General features: G+C 48.3%; 1 protein-coding gene across 1 annotated transcript in view; it reads right to left on the bottom strand.

Moving 5' to 3' along the window:
- IGF1R (insulin like growth factor 1 receptor) overlaps positions 1–24,981 on the bottom strand; it is a gene marked incomplete at both ends in the record, with an annotated part of 262,553 nt that overhangs the window by 18,842 nt on the left and 218,730 nt on the right. The window contains 10 exons of the mRNA XM_084254394.1: positions 3,887–3,957; positions 4,465–4,567; positions 8,353–8,512; positions 9,110–9,246; positions 10,531–10,814; positions 14,559–14,763; positions 14,953–15,120; positions 17,207–17,445; positions 18,698–18,824; positions 21,674–21,888. Of these exons, the coding sequence (XP_084110520.1) occupies positions 3,887–3,957; positions 4,465–4,567; positions 8,353–8,512; positions 9,110–9,246; positions 10,531–10,814; positions 14,559–14,763; positions 14,953–15,120; positions 17,207–17,445; positions 18,698–18,824; positions 21,674–21,888 (1,709 nt within the window). The remainder of the gene's footprint in view (positions 1–3,886; positions 3,958–4,464; positions 4,568–8,352; positions 8,513–9,109; positions 9,247–10,530; positions 10,815–14,558; positions 14,764–14,952; positions 15,121–17,206; positions 17,446–18,697; positions 18,825–21,673; positions 21,889–24,981) is intronic.

Raw genomic sequence — 24,981 nt, 5'->3', positions numbered from 1 at the left:
CTTTTCTTTCCCTTTTTAAAATCACTTAAAACAAAACATTGTTGAAAAGGGCAAAATAACTTGTAGGAGACTGAGAAACTGAAACAGGCAAGCTGGACTCTTGAAGGTTTGAATTTGCCAATGGATAAAAGTACCAATCAGAAGAAGAGCAGAGCAGTATGGACAGGGAAGAGTGTTTATTCTGGAGCAGGAAGAGGGTCAGAGGCGATGTGGGGGGTGATGGTGCAGGTGAGGCCTGTTTCTACAATGGATATAGAAGAGGTGTGGGCCTCTCCCTCACAGACGCTGGACTTGTGCTTGCTGATCCCTACTCACTGTGATTAGTGAGTAGGTGGGTGATTAGTCCAATGTGAGATGTGCTGTAGGGATAAACTGCACACCAAGATTTCAAAGGCTTCGCACAAAAAACCCACAGTGACATATTTCAGTAATTTTTATACCGACTAGATTTTAAAACTGATGACTTCGGGTATATTGGGTTAAATAAAACACATTATTTTCACCTAGTTCTTTTTACCTTTTTTGATGTGCCCACTAAAAATTTACAGTCACCTGTGGAATGGCATCTCTTTTCTACTGGCAGGTACAGCCTAGACCCAGGGTCATTGGCTTTGCCAAAGATCTCGGGGTGTCTAATGAGGGACAGAAGCAAGTGCATTCTGGTGCTGGGGGTGCACAGTGGTGACCCATGTGGAGGAAGAGCTGATGAGCAGAGGGGCCTCCCAGGGCTTTGACCTGGGTTCTGTGAACTCAGGGGTCTCCCACCACAGGGGGAAGGGATGGGGTGATGGGGTTGATAAGGACTGCACCCCAATAGGATTTCCTCTTGGCCCTATGCTCCTAGTCTGATTCATTCTATTTTATAAAAATAATTCTAGGCAGAAAAGAAGGAGAAAGACAGGGAAAGGAAGGAGGGAGGTAAGAAAGTAAATTAAAAAAAATCCCAGAGAATCCCTTCCGAAACTCTGGCGGATTGGTTAAAACTAAAATAAAATCAACACATTCTCTGAGCTTTGAAAGAAAGTTCAGTCCTTCTAATGCTGTGTGCTAAAGTCCTGGCCCGAGGCGGGAAGCGCTGCAGGCTCCACCCCACACTAGCTGGTAGGAAGGAGGTGTTCTTGACTCAGGGATGCAGGGCGGAGAGCTGGGGCAGGGGGTGGGGGAGGCACCTGTGAGCGCTTCTACGCTCTTGGACGATCCCCTGGGCCAGCCGCTAGATGCAAGAGAAGCAGTGAGCTGACCACTGTATGCCAGCACCCCCAGTATTTATAGACCAGGGATGTCTCCCACGAAAGGCTGTCTATAAATGAGCCCCAGGAGCTAGCACCAATGTACAACCTCTGAGGAGTATCCAGTCTGGATTATATTAACCACTCTAGAATGTCCCTTCATCGATAAGTTGGCATTTTCTAGCACATATGTGTTTAGGAATGTCACAAATGAAGTCCACTCTCCAGGTGGCCTAGACGGTCCATTGCCATGAAGAAGAGGCTGATGCTTGCCAAGGAGAGGAAGTATGTGAGACAATCCAGTAGATGAGACTCTTTACTAACCCCACAAAAAGTATGGAGACACTGTCTCTATTTCACTCTGAAAAATCCATGCTTGCTCTTAATCAGAATGAACTGCATAGTATGCCATAAAAATGAGCGTTAACACCCATCTTTCACTCTTTGGGAAGCCACTAAAGTCAGTATTTGCCATCCTTTTTTTAAAATTCTCTAAATTCACCCCAAGAACTTTGACTTTCACCCACAGGCCTACGTCCACTAGGCTGCTGGGGCTTATGTGCACAATATTATCAGGATTTCTGGTGTTGTGTCTGCAGTGTGCTCTGGAGAATGGTTTCACGCTGATTAGCTTCTGGAGGGACAAGCTGTGTAAGCATTTTGAACTGCATTGTCATTCTAGAGAGAACCACTACAGATGTTGTCAGAGGCCAAAGAAACCAATGAGGTGACATTGTTCCCACCTGCTGGCCTGAGGGATAAGGGGTTTGCTTTTTGTTTCATCTGTTTTGTTTTTTTAAGAACGAATCAAGACATATTAGGGAAGCATCTGGAAAGACACAAAATTTGAATAAAGTCCCCACCAGAGCCTGGTCGTCTTTTCTTCATGCCCCCAGTTCAAAGGCCTGGACAGTTCACGGTCAACGCAGCCAGTGCTGCTTCTGGCTTTACTCCAGGCAGAGCCAAGTCCTCAAAAGCCCTTTCCTGCCTTTCAGAGCGGGGAGAGGGTCTTGCACTCCCTGCACATTCATTAAGAGTGTGAAGACTCCTTATCAACAAGGAAATGCAAATTGAAACCAAATGAAATGAAATTCTCCTTTATATCACCAGTCTGGCAAAATCAAACATTCTGTCAGTATCAAATATTGACAAGAATGTGGTAGAACTGGTACTGAAATTGGTTCTACCTGGATGATCACCTGGCACGATCTAGTATAATGGAAAAAGCAAAATAAAATAAAACCCTGCATTAAATATGTATTAACTAAAACCTAGAGAATGTCTGTATAAAGCAATTACTTATACAGATATCAGAATATCCTTGCTGTCTTTTTCTGTTGTTTTTCTTTTTTTTAAGAGAATGATCTCTATAAGTAACACTACTGTAAATTTCCTATGTCTTTCCAGAATGTTGTCCATGCCTTACACACATGCATACATATTCAGAGGCAGACGAGTGCAAGTGTGAGTGAGAATGTGTGCCTATTAAAATTTTAATATGTGAGATCTTAGTAAATAGGGATGATAGCCTCATTATCCTATACCCGACCCCATTCAAAGAAGGCTGCTTTTGACTGGCTTTATTAGAAACATCACTGAAGTAGAAATTATTAAAGAAACCACAGTGAAACCCTACACATTTACATGGTGCTTTTAAGGTGTCAAAGTATTTCTTAGGTTTTCTTGTTTGATTGGGCTAATTGGCTAGAATAATTACCACTCTTTATTTCATGTCTACTGCAAACTTACTTTCACTTCTGAAGCAAGAAGACAAGCACTGCCTAAACATGACCACCCCCTCTCATGCCTTGCTTTATTCATTCCACAAACCCCAACCAGCTCATCCTGTAGGTCAGCTAGCCTGCTCGCCCTGTGGCTGTCACATGGAGACAGCGTCACATCAACCAGAGATTTGGGGTAGCGTCACTCTGATAACTCAGATGCCCAATTAGGGACCTAGGTGGGTTTCTCTGAGCTTTATTTCCTCATCTACAGAGACAGGCGTAAAAAATCGCCTCAGGAGCTAAGACACAAGAAAAGCACAGGTTCATGAGATGTCACTGCTGAGTCCTGAAACTCAACATCTCACCCAGACTGACTTTTCAAGGTTTGAAAAACCATGAGGAAGCTAAGACAGCAAAAAGAGAAATAAAGAAATAACCACGAGTACAAGCCAGCTTTTAAGTCAGATCGCAGCCATTTAAAATTCCAAACGGCCCATGTTTGTTTTTACCAAAGGTGACATGAATGGGCCACGAGAATATAAATCCTATGACCCCAGTCAGGAGGGAATGACAGAAAAACCCCATGATAAAAAAAGGCAGGGAAACTGGAAGTGACCTGATGACCAGTGATATGAAACTAGCTGAAGCTAGTTTAACAGGATTGTTTTGTCAGCTGCAGCAGACCCTCCAACTAGATGCAACTAGGAAACAGCTTTCTTCATTCTAGCATAAAATCTCGAGCAATTAAATAAAGTGATTGCTGTGCTGGCCAAATTCATCTCTGAAGTCTTATTTTTCCTTGGGGCATCCCCTAGAGTCCAGAATTTTTGACATATTCAGTGGCCTGCTAAAAGGTCTGATTGAAAAAAGTAAATCAGAAGCGTTAATGAAGACAAGGTCACAGGGACCTCAAATCCTAGCACAGAAGCTTACCGTCAGCCGCGCTGAAGTACTCTGGGTTCACAGAGGCATACAGCACTCCATTCCCCAGCCGGCTGTTATTTCTGTGGAAAAGGAGAAAACTTAGGTTAAGGACAGCTCTCGCCACACAATTCTGGGGATACTTTCATCTTTGTCCTATCTGTTTTATTTAGTCAGTTTCAATAAGCATCAGCAGAGAAAGAGAGGGTGCAACCTCACCCCCTTGACAGCTTCCCCCACCTCAGGCCTGGGGTCCAGCACACCTCTGCTGACACATGCTCACCTTCTTCAAAGGTCTCACTCAGGTGTGTGCTTTTTAAGAAACGTGTGCTTCTTTACTTCGTTATCAAGGAAAAGACTGATTTGACCACGTTTATCCATCATCTTGGATAAACTCTGCATAAGCAGCAGTGTGTGTGGTGGGGTGACCAGAGCAGGGATGAGTCACTCTGCTCCCTCCCTTTTTTGTTATTATCAAATCATTAAAAAATGTTCTTTTTCCCCAACCGTAAAATATTTCCACAAAAATCCTCAAAAAGATAACCTCCGCTCAGGTGCAAAGCATCTGACCATTTCAGGGGGTCACTCACCTTTTTCTGTGGAAGACGTACAACATTATCACCAGCCCTCCCACGATCAGCAGGGCAGCCACAGGCAGGGCGATGATCAGGTGGATGAAATTTTCATAGGTTGCTGCAGGAACAAAGGGGAGCGATAAAATGTCACAAGGTAAACAATCTTCTCACTTTATTTGTTTATGTTTAGGGCGAATAGAAATATTTCCCTGGAAATTCCTTTACTGTCCCATCATAGGCTAGTAATTCCCAAAAGCAAACTGTATCAGAAATTCCAGCAAAAAAACCCCAAAAAACCCCACCCTGAGTTATAGGAAATAAAATTAAATTAGCACAGGCAGAGGGGTATACTCTATTTTTTTTTTTTTTGAAGTACAGTGTATTCTGAATAGCTCAAATGATGGACTGAAATAAAATAATCTTTGTAGGCAGTTTGATGGCCATTCATGGAAACAAATGCAGTTGCTAAATAAAATGGAGATTCTGAAACACACGGGTACATGTTGCTTAACAGCAAAGAAACACTTGGAGAAATGCAGCCTTAGGTGGCTTCACTGTTGCGTGAACGTCACAGAGGGTGACTGCAGGAGCCGCCGGGGTGAGCCACCACACACTGGGCTGGTGGCACAGCCGTTGAGGCCACCATCGTAGACGTGGTTTGTCATTGACCCAAAAGCCGCTAAGCACGGAGCTCAAGTGATAGCGACCTCTGTCTATCCAAACACAACCTCACAGGCAATTAAGTTAAAAAAACAAAAGAAAAACAACTGTAGCATCCTTTGCCACAGTTGCTCTGAATTCTCCCAAACATCAGAATCTGGTTATAGCCAGAGCCCCACTCCGCACTCCGCTCACCCACGCCCCAGTGCTTGAGACAGAAGCCAGGATGGCGCTGGGGATGCTGATTCACACCCTTAAAGAGTCTGCTGGACGCCGGAAATCAGTATGTCCAGAGGTCGAGTGACAACCAGAAAAGGGACTGAGTGTATGGCAAGGACACAGACAGGAAGGGACGGGAGTCCAGGGGCTAAGCGCAGGGGGCAGCTTGGAAATGACAGTGGGAGAAGTCGGGGCTGTGAACACCATCTGCAGATTTGGAGTTGCCATGAGTCTCTTAAGTCCCACAGTGACTGCATGAGAGTCCAGTACCCAAGAGCTGGCAGTGCCACATGACAGCCTGCAGGGCTGGGGGCAGGGAGGTGAGGTCTCGTCATTGTCCTTGTGCTGGGGGGTGATGGAGGGCAGCTGGACAGCTTCTGTAGCTCAGACCTCAAGGAGAAACATGGCTCTTCTTCCAGAAATGCAGAGGACTCACAGAAATGAGCTGTCCCCCCAGGGCCATACAGGCCCTGGAGCCGAGTAGGGAACCTGGCTTCCTGCACCTCCCACTTAAACTCTCCCCAGAAATAAGCTCCCTGAGGCAGTGGTGGGGGCAACAAGGGGCAATCCCAGAGCTGTCTGAGAGGCTGAAGCAGTGAGACATGGGTTGAATGAGAAATGGGTGGTTGGATAGAATGAAAGGTGAGGGGTGGCTCTGAGGTCACAGTGTAGGCTGTGCAAGGATTCTGGGGCCACTGACTGAGCTCAGGAACTAAGGAAGAAGAGCTATTCTGAGAGGAGCAACTGGGATCTTGGCCTGAGGAATCTAAGGTACTTCAGGGACACCCAAATGAAAATGCCGATGTGAAAACGGGCTTGGATCTCATTGGGGACCATGGCGCTTCTACTATAAATCACCCATCAATGATGATTTTGCCACTAATAACGTGAACAATTACTATGATTTTTAGTTTAACTTCAATTAATTTACAGTAACTCAATATTTAAGTCATATTATGATTACCCTTTAGGGACTAGTAAGGCCAGTTCCATTTTATCAGATAGCTCTCAAAAACAGATGCAAGCTCCTCCCTTTGCTAATTCTTGGAGATCCTGGCAAGCTGGCCTTGCCTTTGGGAAGCCGGAAGAGCTTTCTTTTCTCTCTGAGGCTTATTTCATGTGTTTGTATCATTTATGTTCCTGGTCAGGTTGTACTGGGTTCTTTTCAAGTTTCACATTTCAACAGGGACAGGGAGAAACTGGAAAACATCCAGAGAAGAGGAACAAAATGATTAAATGCTAAGAGAACTGGTCTCTGAGCCTGAGCTACAATAAAAGGCCAAAGACTTGAGATTATTTAGTCTGGAGAAGAAAAGTCTGAAGAGTAATTTAATAGTATTCAAGCACACGAAGGCTTCCTCAGAGAGCACCGCCGCCAGAAAGCTTCCCTCTCCTCGGAGGATTAAACAAGAGGAAATGAGACTAAACTGCAGTAGGAGAGCCTTGTCTGACATAAGGAAAAACTTCCCGATAGCAAAGCAGGCGTGCAGACCTCAGTTCCCTGTGCAGCAGCCAACTCTGGCTGGAAAGCTTCCATCACAGCGCTCGTGGGGTTAACAGTGGTAGAGGAGGAGCAGAACGCACCCCGCTCTGAAGGTGAGCCAAGTGCACTGACCCCCAGAAGCCAAGGCTACTGTTTCAAAGACCACAGCCAGGCCCCCAAACCTAGGCTCTGTTCCTAAGGGGTGGACGCAAAGAGAAGCAAGCCACGGCTCTGGAAGGGTTGAAGGACCAATGTGAAGGCACAAGGCCAAACGATAAGAGAGGGTGAGTTGACCCACCACGTGGTTTCCTTAGAATGTTGATGAGAAAAACACAACAGTCATGGCTGAGGTCGAACAAAGTGACTTATTCCAGGACCTTTGTTGCTACTTGATATTTTGCTTAAAGTCAGTTTCCAAGAACCTAGGATGACATTGATGGAGGGCTCACTGCATTTTAGTTGATGGAATTATCCGCCCTAGTCATGTGTTGACCCCTAAAACCTGAAATCTGCATTTCAGAATCTTGATTCATTTTATTTAGTAAGTGCATTTGCTTCCATGAATGGTCATTGACCTAGGCAGAGAGCCGGGCTCAGCAAATGCTGTATAATTTTGTCCTCCATCCTTCTTTTGACATCTTCACCACTATCACTACTAGGCCATAAGGGGGCAGACTGTGGGATTATCTGAATCCTGAGTTAAACCGAGACTCCAGAGAGGAGCCACATGGATGCTGACACCAGGACCAGGCAGGGGGTCTCCCCCTTAGACCCAAAAAGTAGCCCCACTAAGCAAGGTAAGGCTGTTCTCTTTGTGTGAGAACAGATCAGGAACACTTATCCAAGTCTGGTCCCATTCATTACTAGCACAAAAAAAATCATCTAAAAACCTGGGTTTCTAATACAAAATTTGTAGAGACTCAATATGGAAATAAGGAATATTTATATCACCAATTAAGACATAGAATTTTCTTAGCCAGCCTAGCATGCCCGCGTTCTGCTTATATATTTTACAAAACTCAGCTTTAAAACCTGCAATTCTTTCACAGAACAACTTTCTAAGAATCTTGCCTGGCTGACGGCTTGAGCATCGAGTCACACCATGACCCAGCCTCTGTGCTGGGAGTGAGCATGGTGAGTTTTGGAGTATATTTCACCAGCATGTGTGAAGTGGGGCCCATCTCTGTCTGGAGTGTCATTGTGGAGATGCCTGCCTGGAGAAGGCTAGGGGTTTCCCCCAGTTTCTGTTACCCTTAAGGAATTTATGCCCTGACCAGGCAGCAGGCAGGATGGCCATCCAATGCCGAGCAAAAGGACTTTGGACAGAAACCAGGTGCAGAGCCCAGGGCTCTTGCTGACTTCCCCCAAAGACAGGTTTGGACCCTGGTGTTGCCTGTTAAATGAGACAGGGAGTTCACGACCAAGCTGGTTCCCCCAACCAGGCATTAGCAGAAGCACAAGCCTTCTGTTCCTGTAGAAACTCAGAAACTTTCCCAGCCCAGGCCACCGGCAGTTTCCAGAGACTCCTTGACAAGCCTTACGTTTGGCAGGGACGTAGAAGAACACAGGATCTGTCCACGACCCATTCCCAGAGAGGGAGGTGGCCTGGATCCGGGCCGTGTAGTTCCCCGGGTTGAGGCGGTTCAGCCTGGCCCCTCCATACTTCCTGTAGTCCTGCCGGGACACACACTCCCGCTGATCCTGGGGGAGGCCAAGCGCAGGCGTTAGTTCTCTTGCTGCCTGAACTCCCACCTCCCACTTAACAGTAATTCTGAGTTGGAAGAAGAGAAAAAACCAGCGGTCATCCTTCTGTGACTTTAGGTACCCCCAAGCTGCAATCAAGTGACTCTTTGTAATCAAAAAGAACTCTAGAAGGAACAAAGGTTACTAGGAGCCCATCTAGTCTGTGCTGTAAGGCTGCTTTCTGCAAAGACATACATTTGACTCTTGAACAACTTGGGAGTTAGGGGTGCAGACCTCTATGCTGTCAAAAATCTGAGTGTCACTTAGAGTCAGCACACAGTACATGTGGCCAACCTCGGTCAAAGGGGAGCCGTGTCCATGTAGAAGTGGACCCTGGCAGTTCTGACCCGTGCTGTTCAAGGATCAACTGTGTCTTGAGGGTGAGGACAGCCCAGTTCCCTGTCTGCTCCAGGTGCTTCTCAGAGTGTGGAGCTGGGAGAAAGGCCCAGTCCTCACTGACCACCATCGAGTCCAGGTAAGCAGCAGGTGACCTGTCGTATGGTAACACGTGCATTAGCTGTGATGGAAACATACCCAGACCCTACCACACCTTACCTCGATTTGAGATCCATATTTTATTTCGTACATTAGAATCAACCCATTGGGATTCTCAGGTTCTGGCCACTTTAAAAAGATGGAGTTTTCAGGCTTCGGCTCCCAGGTCACTGGTCCTGGAATGTCATCTGCTCCCTCTGTGTGACAATTTCAACAAGCGATTAAGTTGAACTTGAGGAAGGAGGCAGACAGTGGGCTGATCTAAGAATAGTCCCAGCTCCCCACCCCCATTCATGTGTGCAAGATGACGGCCAGGGACCATGAAGACTCCCCATGAACTGGCTGTGCACATGCACACATGCAGGCACGCACACATGCACATGTGCGCACACTCACACACACACACACACACACACACACAGAGAGCAGAGGTTTTGCAATTGGAGCAACCCAAGACCTGTGAGTCTCAAGATGCCACCATGGCTACCTCCCCCCACCAACCCAACAAAGAAATGTGCTCTCAAGCAGAGTAGGAAGAGCTTGCCAACTGCAGTAACTTATTTCTGGTGTTCTGCTGTCACCACTTGCAAAAGGAGCTAGGAGAGGCCCTGGAACACAAGTAGCAGCAGCCATAGCACCATGAACTTCAGGCCAGAACTGGCTCCTTCGAGGTCCCAGCCTGCACCCACGGCCAGTGCAGTGTCTACACAGGCATGAGGACACAGGCTGCCGAGAGGCTGGCCTCGCCACTGCCCCAGTTCTTCCCACTGTGAGCAGAGGGGGTTGGGGCCTGCTTGCTTCCTTTGCTTCTCAAAGCAATGAGCCAGGCAGTGAGTAAGCCTCACTGCCAGTGACAGCTGGGAAAGGCTCTGAGCCATCAGCTGGGCTAGAGCTCCCCAGGGAGGGAGAGGAAACTGAGACCCGGGAGCCTGGCCGCTATCAAGAGGCAGAGTGCATGTCCTCGCCAGAACCATGCCCAGGAGCCATCTCAGCAGTCTTTCTACTACCTTCTTTCCCTGAACAGAAGAGCACTGGGTGGCTCGCCTACTCCCAGAGATGGGGGCACTACTGCTGGGTGACAGGCAGCCTTGACCTGGGAAAGCTGAAGGTCAAACGAGCTGGAAAAGGCTATTCCAGGAGATGACCTTGATTCACATGGGGATCTCCCCGAATCTGTGAGAACTCAAGATGGACGGGGCAATTTACCTGCACACAAATGGGGGCAGAGGGCACAAAGGGAATCTGACCCAAGTTGAAGAGGGTGGTTGATCCCAAATTGAGTTCCCAGCCCTTGTCTAGAGAGGTTGGGATGGGAGCGCGGGTCTACCATGCTGCCTACAAATGATCTCCACTGTTTAATAATACCAGGACTGAGACTTAAGGTCATCATCCTACTGGTCAGACTCCATGTCCACAAATCATGACATTCTCCATCAGGCTGTGAGTGACGCAGCAGTGGGGCGGGCTGGATCACACCATACCTGCAGGCATGGTTCTTGCAAAGACAAAGTTGGAGGCACTGCAGCCCAGCTTCTCAGCCTCGTGGTTACAGCTGTGGATGTCAATGCGGTACAGAGTAAAAGGTCGCAGGTTAGAAATTACAGTTCTCTCCTTGTTATCCACTCTGCTCTCAAAGAAAGGGTATTCAGTCTCAAGCTCCTCCGGGTCTGTGACGTTGTAGGTGTCCGCCGCCGTGGTGTTCCGGCTTCGGCTGGACATGGTGGTGTTGGCGACCTGCATGACATCTCTCCGCTTCCTTTCAGGTCTGTAAGGAAGAGAGAAGCTCAGCTTGTTAGTGCTTCCCCTTCTTCTGTCTCTTTACGACTTGGGCAACAGTAACAGAAAGCAGAGGAAAAAGCTCAAGCTTGGAATCAAAGGAGCTATTCAGCCCCCCTGGATAAGAATCAACAACTAAAATGGGGATTTCCCTCTTGGTTATTTATTTTGCTTTCTCTACTCTGCAAACCTCAGAATCGGCACACAAACTGCCCCTTGGCTCCCAGGATGGTTACTCAGTTATACCTGGAGCAAACAAACACCCCCGCGCTGCTGGCGAGGCAGCATCCCAGAGGCGAGTGCCATCCAGCCCGCAGAGCTACGGCTGAGCAGCAAAGGTGACAGACCTACCAGCCGCACTAAGCAGCAACCACAGGACAGTGGATAAGCGGGTGACCTTTCCAATGGCTACTTTTGTGGGATACAGAAAAAAGGGTTTCTTTGCTCCCCGCCAGGAGCCTTAAAAATAGGCTCCTAGTATTTATAGGCACCAATGCAACAGATTGTGAGCACCCAGAGAAAGAAAGGGCCACCCCTGGGTGAGCAGCAGAGGACAGCAGGGGAAGGTGCCGTCCACTCCCCACTGAAGCTCTTGGGTGTCATCACACATCCCACAAATAGGCGGGGAGGGGGTAAGCAAGGGGGACAATTCTCATCTGGTAATGGAAACTTGAGGCCAAGCCCACAAAGCAGGAATGTTCATCAGCCCTCACACGGGGGAGAAAGCAGATTCCCACAAGCAGGGAGGCACCCAGGGGGCCTTCATGGGTCACCAGATAGTCAGCAGGCATCCTGCTGGGCCTTACTTGCCCAGGAGTGGAAAACCAGGAAGGCCCAGCATGAGGCTTGGGGAGCATCTGCCCAGGTCATGGATTCCCTGCAGAGAGCACTGTCACCTCCTGGGTTCAGTGACACACCTGGCCCCAGCCAAAATGTGGATGCTGAGCACAGGTATGCTCACTCCACAGGCAGAGTCACAGGCAGGGCCTGGGGCTCAGGGCTCGTCTGCATTCACTTTCGCAATACTGAGGAGGAGAGGTTAAGAAATGAGGCTGATCATGCCCTGTCCTCATCCCTGCAAGTTCACCCACATTCCCAGGAGGGAAGGACACAAGAAACCACATTTATTGCTAGGAAGGCTGTTTGTCAACACCTTTCAGAACTAATTTTCTGCCTTCTCTTCAAAACCAACGTAACACACAAGGTCAACACAACACCCACTTGCACCTGTGAGAAGTTCTTAGGTTTAATCCACTGCAAAATCATACTGTCAACCCCCTCCCACAGTCCACCCCACTCCCTGTGATTACACCATTAGGGTCACTCAATAAGCTGGTTTGAGACTGCAGAGGTGTTACCGCTGACACCAAGGCAGGGGCTGGGGGAGGGAGGCCACATGGGACAAGAGCAGAAAGACAAGTTATGGGGCAAGCAGAACAGCATGTCCAAATTCTTTGTAAACAGCTGCATTTCCAAATGGTATGACCCAGAGCAAATATGATCACCGGCTGCCACCCACGACACCACCTATTCTGATGAGAACGCCTCCCACTCCAATAGCTGCCCACATTTCGGTTACTTTAAGCAAATGATGGAATTGAAAAACAACGGCAGGGGGCTGTGGAAGGTCTATCACCCGAAATCAACTCCAGAAAGCAACTGACGGACTCTAACTTCCATCCTACTTCAAAACAGGGCACCTGGATGATGTACAACAGACTGACTCAGACTTGGCTGGTTTTAACTCCCAAATAATCAGTCCTTAGAATGAATTGAAAGGAATATAAATCATCCTTGGACAATTTAGTTGATGATAAAAGAGGAACTTCTTTTCTCCTTTGGCCTGAGCTCCATTGGAAATTATATGCCCATCAGATCTATGTCACAGTAGGATGCAGGAAACCAACAAATGTAGGTGCTCATCAACTGTGGCCCTGCACCACGGGCAAACCCCGGTATTTATTAATGTTCTGTGATAAGAGAGAAGACTTGTCCTAGAGAGAGAGATCAGGATGGCAGGTATGGAGACATGCATTCCTCAGCGGATCTGGCAGAGAGGGAACTTATTTGTACTCAAGGACATGCATCCAATGAATCGATAATATCTGGTGAACACAAGTCTGCCTTCCTGTTGCTTGAGCTCAAGGGCACAGCTGGGGTGTACAAAATGGCACTGGGGATCGTCCTGTAATTACAAACTGAAAGCAAAGGGCCCTTCAGGAAAACCTTTCCAAATCCTAGGCTCACAACCTGGACTCTGGGAGGTGAGTGGGACAAGGCAGCAATGTACCCACAGCCTTTGATGGAGAATAAACAGACAATTCCCACCCAACCTGTTTGGGACACTCTAAATTCACCCTCTGTGTCTACAGGGAGTTCCCTAGTGAGGCCTCCTCTGGCCCAGCCAGAAAGAGCCGTGTTGATAAGGAAAGAAGTCTGAGAAAGGAGGACCAAATCCCCAAGTAACCATTAATCAGGATGCTGGAGAAGTCACCCAGTCACTCTAGTTTTAAACCCCTTTGTGTTCTTTTCTAGTCCTCAACTTCCCAATTCTCAGAACCACACCTGATATGCAGAAAGGACTAAGAAGTGAACCCCAGCCCTGTAATCTACCATCAGAGAAAACGTCATGGCAGGTGGTGGGGTTGGGGGGAAGAGACAGAAATCATGAAGCAACAAAGAGCTTCATTCTGAAAAGGAAACAGCATTTTCCGTATTAAAAGGTCATTATTTGGTATTTTATTGAGTTTTTCCAAGTAAGATGGCTATCTCTGACTATTACACATACATCAGGAGAGTCACTTGACAGCTAAAAAAAAAAAAAAAAAAAAAAAGGCTTTAAAAGCCATTTGTTGTTACAACCCCAGGCCTCTAGTGCCCCTCAGGGTGGGAGCAGAGCAGGCAGAATGGTCCCAGTGATACAGGCATGTGGGGACAGGGGCCCTCCTGGGCTGAACCAGCTCCTCTGCCCAGATTTCAGGCTTGAGGTGGTTCCCAAATTACACCCTCTAATCCCTCAGGAAGTAAAGGGAACCCTTGGCCTCCACTTCATTTCTATTTCCTCTCCCAGACATCATAGGGCTGTTCTGCTGAGCTCTCCTTTACTTTTTTGAAAGCTATTTATTTTTTGTGATAAAACAAAAAATTTTAATTAAAAAAATTCATTTTATGGGCCTCCCCAGTGGCGCAGCGGGTTGAGCGTCTGTGAAGCTGTCCACAGCCTAGGCAGCGCAGGTTCGATTCCCAGCGGGCCAGGGAGATACCCACATGGCACAGCAGACCTCTCTTGTGTCAACCGCTGCTCCCCTCAGCAGTGTCTTTGGTCCTTCTGCCTGTTCTGTTCCCCACTGTCTCTGGTAAATTCTCTCACCCTCCCGCGCCTTTAACTGTACCCCAGTTCTTATATAAACAAATAAATCTTAAAAAAAAATAAATTTCCACCTTATAAAAAAAATTCCATTTTAACTACTGTCAAGTGTACAGTTCTGTGGCCATCACAGTTAGTCACCACCTTCCTAATGAGTGACAGCAATGTAGCCACAGCCTTTGATGGAGAATAAACAGACAAGTCTCGCCTCACTCCACCTGACTGTTAACTGCATCTATTGTTGTCTTGGTGGCTGCTGGGTGTGGCCCCGAGGCCACCAACCCATCAACTGCCCAGGTAGAGAGAAAAGGATCAGAACCTGCCCCGGGAGCACCAGCCTAGAGACAGTTCAGATGCCACTGGTACCTGGGCACAAAGATGGAGTTGTGCAGGAAGTTCTCGAAGACCTTGCGGTATTCCGCCTCCTCCTTCTCTGCTTGCTTCTCAGCTTCAGTCTTGGGGCACGCACAGCAAGGCCCTTTCTCTCCACCACACACTTCAGTCTTGGGGTTCTCTGTCACTTCCTCCACATCTATGGTGCCATCAGCATATTTCCTGATGGGGATTTTGTCTGCTTGGAAGAGAGAAGACCGAGGAGAGGGGAAATGAAGCCAAGTTACATGCTTGAGAGGGCAAAGCGTTAGCTGTCAGCACCCCTAATCCAGGCCGCAGCTGTTTCCAAGGAAGGCTTCCCCGCCACCCGATCTCTGTCACCTTGGGGCCGGGCAGCGGCTTGTACAGACCCCACTCCCAGCCTCACCTTTGGAGCAGTAATTGTGCTGATAGAGGTAGCTGTCCTGCGGCTGCCGCTGCCACCTCACAATGTAGTAACTCAGGTTGCCGTTGGGCAGGGAGGGTGGGTTCCACTTCACGATTAGCTGAGAAGAGGAGTTTGATGCCGAAAGAACATCCAGAGGGATGGAAGGCACTGGAAAGGGGCACAGAAGACATTTCAGATGATGGCACGAGCCCAGGCTGTCAGACACCAAGGAGACACTGATACAAAATGGAAGCTTGTTTGGAGATAGTATTAATTTAAAATCCAGCACTTCTCTTTGTAATATCTGTTCTCAGGTAATCTCTGTGAAAACAAACATTGCCAAGCTGCAAATAGGAAAGGCTGCAGGGGCACTCCAGGGCCAGAATGGACGTCTCGGGGTCTCCGGCTAATTCAAACACCAGGCTTTCCTCATTTAGGACAACTGCTGCTTCCCAAATGTTTGACGCCTCCAGTTTTAGCAAATGGTGATACTGACTGACTTTATTTCGTGCTAGATTTTTGAACTGCTGATAAAAATGACAAAAAGTCCAAATGAAAGAGTAAAGTGGAAGAGGGGACAGTGTGTGTGTTGGGCGTGTGCAGACACATGCACAACCGTAAGAGAGCTGAGGAAAGAGCAAGGTGAAGGGCCTGGACATTCCCCAACGCCTTAATCATGCTTCAGTGGACTGACTGAGACACGACGATGAAAAGCAGCCTGAAAACTCAGACACACAGACACACAATCATTTGATCGTGTTCTCCTTACTACCCCAAGCCCAGGCCAGGAGCTGTCCTGTGTGTAAGGGCGAATGCCTCTAGGACCCCTGAAATCATCTTCTTATTGGGGTCACAAGAAAGCACCGATTTCAGTGAGTTTTCCAAAGTATAAGAGACCCCTATCCTATATGTTGATTAAGCAACATGACTGTCACGTTTTAAAACTGAAGGGGGTGAACAGTGTCTGTGTGCTTTATGGCCCGTGATGCCATAGAGAAGGTTCTGAATACCCTAAAGAATATCACTTTGGGGCGAAGTTAGGAATACTGCCAGCTTCATTCAGGGAAAAGCTAACCATTGAATACATAAGCACAACTATTTCAGAAACAGCTTACCCCTCGATATTTCATAATAGGGGCTCCAAAAAGCGGAAGAAATTATTCTCCCTTACCACCTATAAGGACAGGGGCTGAAAAGGAGTCAACTAACTCAATTTCACGTTGGCCTTTCAGGAAAGAACATAAGTTTCTTAAGAATTTGTCACTGTGAGGAAAGATTCTTATTTTTCTCAAATTAGCTGCAATAAATCACTTCCAAATTTTAAGATGCACATCTTACTCTGATGCCTTTGAGTCTCTGCTCTACATAATCCCCTCACCCTCTCATCCAGGATTGGATGTCGGTGTCACATGTATTTCTGTAAACATTTGAGGGTGAGTGACAGGAGAAAAGGAAGAAGCAGGTGTATGAGCAAAAGGTTTTCCCCACCCTCATGTCACCCTCTCTTCCTCTTGGCCAGTTAAGTTTATTTTGTGCTAACTAATCGGTGATCCCAGACAGCCCACCCACACTAACAAAGGTCTCATCAAAGAATGTTTACTGGTGACTCTAAACATAATGCATGTCTTGTTGCTCTAAACTGGTTTTTATATACTTGAGATAGACACACAAATGTTTGCTTCCATTAGTTCCAGGTCTGGAGCTGACAAATGAGGTGCTTTAGACAATGAAGATAAAGGTTGGGGTGGACCGTCTTCGCCAATGCATACTTTGAATGTCCACAACACACTACATCTGAGGTTTGCCCTTGGAAGCTGAGGGGCTGCAGAATGAAGACAGAGAACCAAAGAGCCAGGGGAGGTCACAGAACACAGACTGGCGTGGTTTCGGTTCCTGAAGGTTCCGCTATCAAAATAAACAAAAAGGGCAGCCAGAGAAAGCCATCTCCTGGCTGGGCCTTCCAATGAAACCAACCCAGCAACCTGGGGGACCTGGGCTTGTCTGCCCACAGCAGACAGTTACATAATGAAAAATGGTACCAAGTCCAGAAAATGGCCCAGAAGAGCATAGTGTTAGGGGTGGGAATAAGAACAAGATCTATTATTATACCTAGGCTGGAATCCATGGGCAGACAGTCCAGGACAGAGTGACCACAGGCACAAGTGGGGCTAGCTCTCCAACTACCTCTATAAGCAAGGACAGTGATCGCGTGCAGAATCCTGGGGTGGCACGGGCAGGGGGAGTGGCTGGCTACCTGAAGCATTGGTGCGAATGTAGAGGATTTCACTCTTGGCCCCACGGATGTGGTCATTCTCCACCATGGTCAGAGTCACGGCCTTAACGTAAACAGCGTACTGCGTCCAGGGCTTCAGCCCGTGCAGCAGGATGCCAGGATCGATGTCCTTGTTGGGAGGGAGGTCCACGTCCACCATGTTCCAGCTGTTGGAGCCGCAGGCATCTTGCCCATCATATTCTGTAACATTTTTAAAGGGCCTGAAAGACAATTGGTAAAGCTCAGAGGATGTTTCCAGGCTTGGACATCAGAGTTCTCAGAAACCTTCCCCAAGGGCCTGGCACGTCCCACTTTCTATAATGGGAGTCCTAAATCAAACAAATCGTCCATTAGATTTTTATAGAAGAATAAAATGAAGCAGCAGACTCTGGGTTTTACCAGTGTTACATACTATGGGACCGAATTTGCTGGCTCGGGAAGAGTTTGTTCTAGAGGTATGGGGATTGCTCCTTAAAAACACCTGCAAATGCAATTTTTCTTTCTGCTAACTTTGACTTTTTTTTTTAACCATTAAGAAAAACTAAGCAGTCATTTATCAGGTAAAGATAAAGGATAACATTTGGAGAAAAAAGACATGCTACCAAACAAACAAAACTGGTTTCTACAACCTAGTTCTGAGTATCTACTATGCTCACAAACCACTCTGGTTGCTCAAGTTTTGTACAACAATCAAGTATTTTGTCTTTGGATTGTCTCAGAAACTAGCATCTACTCCTTCGTGAAATGTCCAATCAGCATGTCCAAAGCGCAGGGAGGACCGTCACAGAGAATATTCTGCACAGACATGGGGTGGGTAGGGATTCCGTATCTGTCCCTGGAGAGAGCTAGAGAGCCGCTGGCTCCTGGAACAGACACCAGCACCCTTCTCTCTGTTGACATCATGTGACACCAGGCTCCGAGGTACAAGAACAGTGAGTGTCTGACACCCCGAGCCCTGCTTTTCCGCAAGCTATGACCCTCCCAGCAAGACCCCTGCGCCAGTAGCAGGAGGGACCCAATGCTGCCATTAGGGATGGCTCTGGGGAAGCCAAATCCCTGGGCATAGGTGCACAGGAAGCAGGACCCAGAAGACCTGCCCTCTGGAGGGTAAGTCTGGGCTGCCTGGGCTGCCTGGTGTCACCTGAGGGCAAGAGGAAAGCCTGGGACTTTTTTTGGGGAAAATCAGGAAAAATGTAAGACACACAGGGCATCCTGTCCCCTGCGGCTTCCAGAGGAAGCCAAGGCTGAAACACTATTTCAATCACCCCTCCATCCTGGTCTATGAATGTCCGGACTGAACTAATGCTCTAGAAAACAAACTTTTCCCTTTGGATTTATTTTATCAAAGCTCTCTAATTACCCAAGGAGGAAAGCCAGGCCTCAAGCTAACACTTTCCCATTTGTAGCTGTCACCATGGTGATGGTGATGGATGGACCTTGACAGCGGGGAGGGCAGAGACTCAAGACACTCACGCTTCCTTGTAGTAGACGGTGAAGCTGATGAGGTCCCTGTAGTCCGGGGGCCGGTACCGGTGCCAGGTGATGATGATGCGGTTCTTCCATGTGTTGGTGGAGGTGAAGTGCAGGACGTCGCTCTCACCTGGGGCACAGAGGCACATCCATGAGGGACAGAGGCCAATGTCCTGGTGCCCCAGGTAGTTAAGAGCCCCTGGGCTTTCCATGACCTGCCTGGACTTCTCAGCGGCTCTTCTATTAAGCCCCCAACATTTCACTGCAAGGAACTTCCTTTGTTTTTGAGCACACCTGTTTGCACCTGTGGGACTCCTCACCTAAAAGAGGTCCACATGTGGGCCTCCCCTGGTGGCACATTGGTTGAGCGCTGGGCTGCAAAGCTGCCCGCAGCCTCTGCAGTGCCTGTTCGATCCCTGGCCACAGGCAAGGGTCCCACATGGCGCAACAGATCTCTCCTGCCGCACCCACTGCTCCCCTCAGCAATGTATTTGGTCAGTCTGCCTGCTCTGTTCCCCACTCTGGCTCTGGTGAATTCTCTCACCCTGACTGTACCCAGTGCTTGTATAAATAAATAAATAAATAAATAAATCTTAAAAAAAAAAAATGAGGTCCACCTGAGTGAATGAGGTGGTGTTACCTTTCTGCCCATCCCTGAGAGACAGGATACCTGGGCTGGGAAGGGTGAGCATGGGGCTTCCAACTGGGCCAAATCTTCTCATATAGGATGGCACCTGGGGACACCTGCCTGCTGGTGTGCGACCACCAGAGAGATGTGCCACAGAGGGGGACTTTTCTTAGTCTACACTCAGCATCAAACAGGAAACACGGGAAGCCTTTGGAGGCTCCAGCAAGGGCTGACAGATAACTGAATTAGCAGGACGTTAACACCTTCACTTGGGAAGGCCTTCTGTGATCTGGGGGAGTAACCTTTGGCTGGTGGGGGATGGTAGGGACGCTGTACCAGCCCCTGTGTTCTTCAGACCAGATTCCACCTGCTCTGAGAGAAGGTGACTGCCTTCCCTCGGGGAGGCCTGGAGTTTCTTCCTGAATCCAGGTGTCTGCTGCATCTGGTGCAAACTAAGGAGGCAAAGCAGAGCAGCTGAGGGCGGATAGAAACCAAGAAGTCCATGGGGTAAAATGTGCTGGATGGAGACTGGAGAGCGTGGCAATTCCACAAGGGTGTTATTTAGGGAGAAAACATGATTTTGTTTTCACAGGAAAAGAAACGGCTACTGAATCCAGGAGCTGACAGTTCAGTATGGTGGACTCCCAGGAGAAAGCCTTTGAAGGCGAGCTGATACATTGGCTGCAGTCCTGCTAGGGCTTGAACAGGGAGCAGGGCCAGGGCTGCAGGGAGGCAGTGGGAGGCAGGAGGTGCTGGCTGTAAACACACCCTCCAGCTCTTGGTCCGGTTTCTTCCCTCTAAACTCTCGCTGAGTGACCCAGACGCCGGCCGGCTGACAACGTCGCCTGCTGACCATTTCACAGAGCCACCACCACACCCCACCTGCAAGTGTGCAAACTGCCTTCCATCACATAAATGACTATTTTTTCCTAATACTCTTCGCCTTATTAAAAGCCAGCAGTGGAGAGACAATTTACCTTTATAACCCTCTCCAGCCAAACAGAAGCACAACAATTTAAAAGCGGTTTTACAGATGGGGCTGGATGAGAGAGGCACAGTAAAAGTGGTATAACCAGTGCAGAGGTATAATTATATCGTGCTCCATTTAAGAGGCAATATCGACCCAGGGAGAAAGGGACTCACCAGTGTTCTTCGGGGTGGGGTGGGAGCAAGGAGGTGGCCAAGACAGGTACAGGGACGCACCACCCCAGGGGATGCACTGGTATCTGAGCCCCCCACCTTCCCTGGATGAGGGTGAGGGTTGCTCTCAGGGCTGGAGGAGACTTCACTTCATGGCTGTGCATAGGAAGACATTCTACTCTATGCTGTGCGCTCTGCTTTCAAATCCAAGGACCAACTGAGAGATGCAGATGGGCACTAAGGAAAATTTACATCCATGAGTCTGATGAATGTGCCCCACTAAAAAAAGATCTGTGGGAAAAGAGCTAGTTAAGGGGACCTTGTGTCCCCCAAAGTGAGAAGAGGAAGGGATGGCAAGTAGGACCATGCCAGTTGGGGGAAGGTCTGCTTGATTACAAGTGACTTTGAAGATAAAGATCTGTGGGAAAAGAGGGCCTTGCCAATGGCATAGTGGTTGAGCGCTGGGCTGTGAAGCTGTCCGCAGCTTCTACAGCACCGGTTCGATCCCCGGCCGGCCAGAGAGGTTCCCACATGGCGTGCAGACCTCTCCTGCCGTGCCCGCTGCTCCCCTCAGCAGTGTATTTCATCAGTCTGCCTGTTTTGCTCCCCTCTCTGGCTCTGGTGGATTCTCTCACCCTCCTGCACTTCTGACTGTACCCAGTGCTTGTATAAATAAACAAATAAATAAATAAATCTTAAAAAAAAAAATCTGTGGGAAAAGAGCTAGTTAAGGGGACCTTGTATCCCCCAAAGTGAAAAGAGGAAGGGATGGCAAGTAGGACCATGCCAGTTGGGGGAGGGTCTGCTTGATTACAAGTATTATTCTAGTCCACAGGAGGGTCTCCTTTACCACAGTTGTTGAAATGGAAAGACTATTCTCACACAAGGACTATTTTGGGACTTGAATCTGCTATAACTTTTAAAATGGAATTTTCCTTTGAACCAATAATCAGAATTTCCTTGTAAGTCTTTGGATATTGGTAGGGAATTTAATCTCTAATTATGACGCTGCCTTGCAAATAATTGCACTGAAATGCACTGGTCCAGCTTCACTTGGTGTTGAGCATGGGCACCTCGGGAGGTGTGAGGTCGTATCCCCACATTACCATTATACAAAGGACTGACAAATTAATAAAAACATGATTTTTCTAGGAGACTGGGAGGATGGGCTATCTCTTCGGTAAGGGTCGGGACAGTGGTGACGCACTCACAGGAGGCTCTCTCTCCGTTGTTCCTGGTGTTGATGTCCCCTTTACTCTGACGCCCTTTCGTCCCCGTCACTTCCTCCATGCGGTAAATTTCGGATACGCACAGCTTGGGATTGAAAGCAAAATACATCTTCCCGGCTTTGATGGTCAGGTTGCGGTGGTCCCAGTCCCAGAGCTGTTGCAGATTCTGGTTGTCCAGGACGTAGAAGGAGTAATTCCTGGAAGCACAGAGCCCACATGAGCCCAGGCCCTCTCCTCTCCACACCAGCCTGCCCACTCCACCCCGGCGCTCTTGGCCATGTGGCCCCAGGATGCATTTCCTTTGCCAATAGGAGATTTGTTATTAATGGGCTATAAGAACTCGCGGTCACTCTTAACAATGTAACCCAAGGACAACATATTGAAGTCGATAAGACACTAATTAATTTTATGACCTCTATTACTGACCGATCATGGTCTCATGCTGGAGGATGTCACCTGAATTATGCCGAGAAAAGCCTTTGGTTATTTTCTCAGAGCCGAGTATGTACAGTGCCTTGAAATCAGCCCCTGGGCGAGCAGATACGCTCTGTGACTCGACCAGAACAGCTTACCTATTTGCTGCAGAAAGCCTGCCCTTATCCTTGGGGGGCAAAGCACACCCCTGTGGGATGCAGCACAGGATGGGTGGGAGAGATGTGGGGCAGGACAAATGACCCCAGATGGACAGTCCCTTTGGGCCAGCCATCCAAGCAATCAATGGTGACTGTCCAAGTTAATTTTGGGGGTGATGCAAGGGGTTAAACACAGCACTGTGAAGCTGTCTGCAGCCACTGCAGCAGAAGTTCGATCCAGCCAGGGAGCTACCCACATGGCGCAGCAGACCTCTCCTGTTTCACCTGCTGCTCCCCTCAGCAGCGTATTTCTGTAGATCTGCCTGTTCTGCTCCCCACTCTGTCTCTTATGAATCCTCTCACCTCTTGCACCTCTGGCCTGTACCCCAGTTCTTGTATGCATAAATAAATAAATCTTTTAAAATTTTTAAAAAAAAATTCATTTTCGTCTGCACCAAGCTTGTCTGCAAGAGCCCTGCCAGAAACATGCCAGCCCCTCCCTGGAGTTTCTGATTCAGCAGGTCTGGGTAGGCCGAGAATCTGCATTTCTGACCAGTGCCCAAGTGATGCTGCTGCTCTTGGTGCTGTGCTCACACTTGGTGAAGGTGCTCTCATGGATGCCAAGCACCAAGGAAAGGCTGAGGTCAGAGCTGACCAAGTCAGACCAGGGGCCTGGCCCAGGGGATGGACCCAGCTGTCCACTGAAAAGTGGGAGGGGGGCAGTCAGCTTTGGCAATAATTACCTTTGGCTCCTCAGGTAGGAGAATCCCACATTATCCAGGAAGCCGAGAGAACAGACGGTGTGTGGGGTAAGGACTCCTTTCTCTCTGGTTCCCCCTGGACACCATGTAGACAGGTTCACCACTGCATATCTGAGCCCTCTGACTCAAGGAGTGGGTCCCCATGGACTTCAAATCCTTCCTTCCCAACCCCAGCTCGCCACTTCCATCTCCTTCTGGGGCTCACTGACATACAAAATTGAGTCTAGGAACGGGGGCAGCAGATTGAGCTATTTCTGAGATTCATTCACAGATCTAAACCACAAACAGGAGCAGGCGGGCTCCCGGGCCTCTCTCAGAGCCAGGACGAAACGGAGGCCAGCAGCACTATACTGGTCTGGGGGCTTGTCAACGCCACCTCTGTGTCTGGCAAGTTCTGCAGTTCCACACTCACGCCCACCCACCTGGCCCATCCTCAGCCTGAGTCATTTCAGGCAAAGCAACAAGTTAGGCTTCTACAAGGCAGCCAAGCAGATCCCTGCCATGTCCCTGGGATTCACAAGGGAGTTGCAGGGAGGACCTCAGAGATGGGAAACACTGGAAACCCCACGGAGGAGCTACACAGCCTTAGGCAGGCTGCTCAGTGCTTCCTGTGGCCCCATCCCCAAACTCACATTCATCAGCGGTATGGACAGCTGTCACCTGAGTTCCCTCTTACCTCTCAGAGTCTAAGGCCCTCATGTCCAGGTGAAGTCACAGATCTGAGGTGAAATCTCCCCCACCAGCCTGAGGCCAACCCCTATGAGAGCACTCATAAGAGTCCTGCCTCCACAGGGGTTCAGTGGACCCATAATGAAGCCCCCAGGTAGTGCCTCTAACAGCAAGCCAGTGTCCTCACAAACCCACCTGGGAGTCTTGTCAAGGCTGCCAATCAGGCAGCCCAAATTGTGAGCCAACAAGTCTTTCCTTTCACTAGGAGCTCACTCCCTAACACACATCTGCTGAAAAGCATACAAAACATCATCATGAATATGGATGTGGGACGTGCAACCCCAGGGTTTGCAGGCAGTAACTAGGACCCCAATCATAAGCCCCTTCTTGCTCATGGAATTGTATGTCCAGCTACAGGACACTGCAGGTCCGTGCAGACCCCAAAGGGCCTGACTGCTCCCCCTGGTTCCCAAGTTGGCCTCCAAGGATAAAAATCTTACTGGTACAGAAACTGCTAGGCCAGGAGTAAGGGCCAATTAACCAGGTCAAATGTCCATCTCGATCCAAGATGAGGTTTCTTTTCAGTCAACTAATTTCACCACCAGGGAACAGAACCGCGCCAAAAATACCTTCCGAAAAAAACATGCTTCTCCCCATGGGAGGAAGCATGAATTATAAATCAGGAATTTGACAAATGAATGGCAGGCACACCGAAATGCTGTGTATGTGATTAATCACTTTGAAAAGCAAGATTATCTTTTCACAGTAAACAAATTTTTTTTTTTTTACAACATTGGGAAGGCCGGGAGCTAGGATGCCCATATCAATAAAACCCAGGAATTTATGGAGCCCATGCAAGTGGCAGAAAAATAAAAATAAGCCCCCATCAAAATAATAATCAAGCCATTCATGAGCTGTCAATACCGCTCTTGTTTTTCCAATCCCAGATTGGGATCCAGCTCCCCAGTTTCCCCCATTCCTTCCATGATTAGGTGAGAATTAAGAGATAGTAAAAGGCCAAGGCAGAGGCTTGTCTGCTCCCCACCACACACACACACAGAGTGAAATATTGTTTCCTCAAGGAAACAGTGATTTAAGTCAATTACTCAACAACTCTTTCTAAATTTGCTCTCTTTACAGTGGAAGAATATTTAAAAAAATGCTTTGTTGATTTATCTGCTGCTGACGCTGCCTCCAGGATGCCTGGGTTTTATAGATATTGGGACATCCTGGCTCCTGACCCTCTTAGCGTTGCAAAAGACGTTTTTGTTTCTGGACTTGCCCCATC

This window comes from Talpa europaea (genome assembly GCF_964194135.1).
Source record: "Talpa europaea genome assembly, chromosome: 14".
NCBI lineage: Eukaryota > Metazoa > Chordata > Mammalia > Eulipotyphla > Talpidae > Talpa > Talpa europaea.
This window is presented reverse-complemented; position numbering and strand designations above follow the sequence as displayed.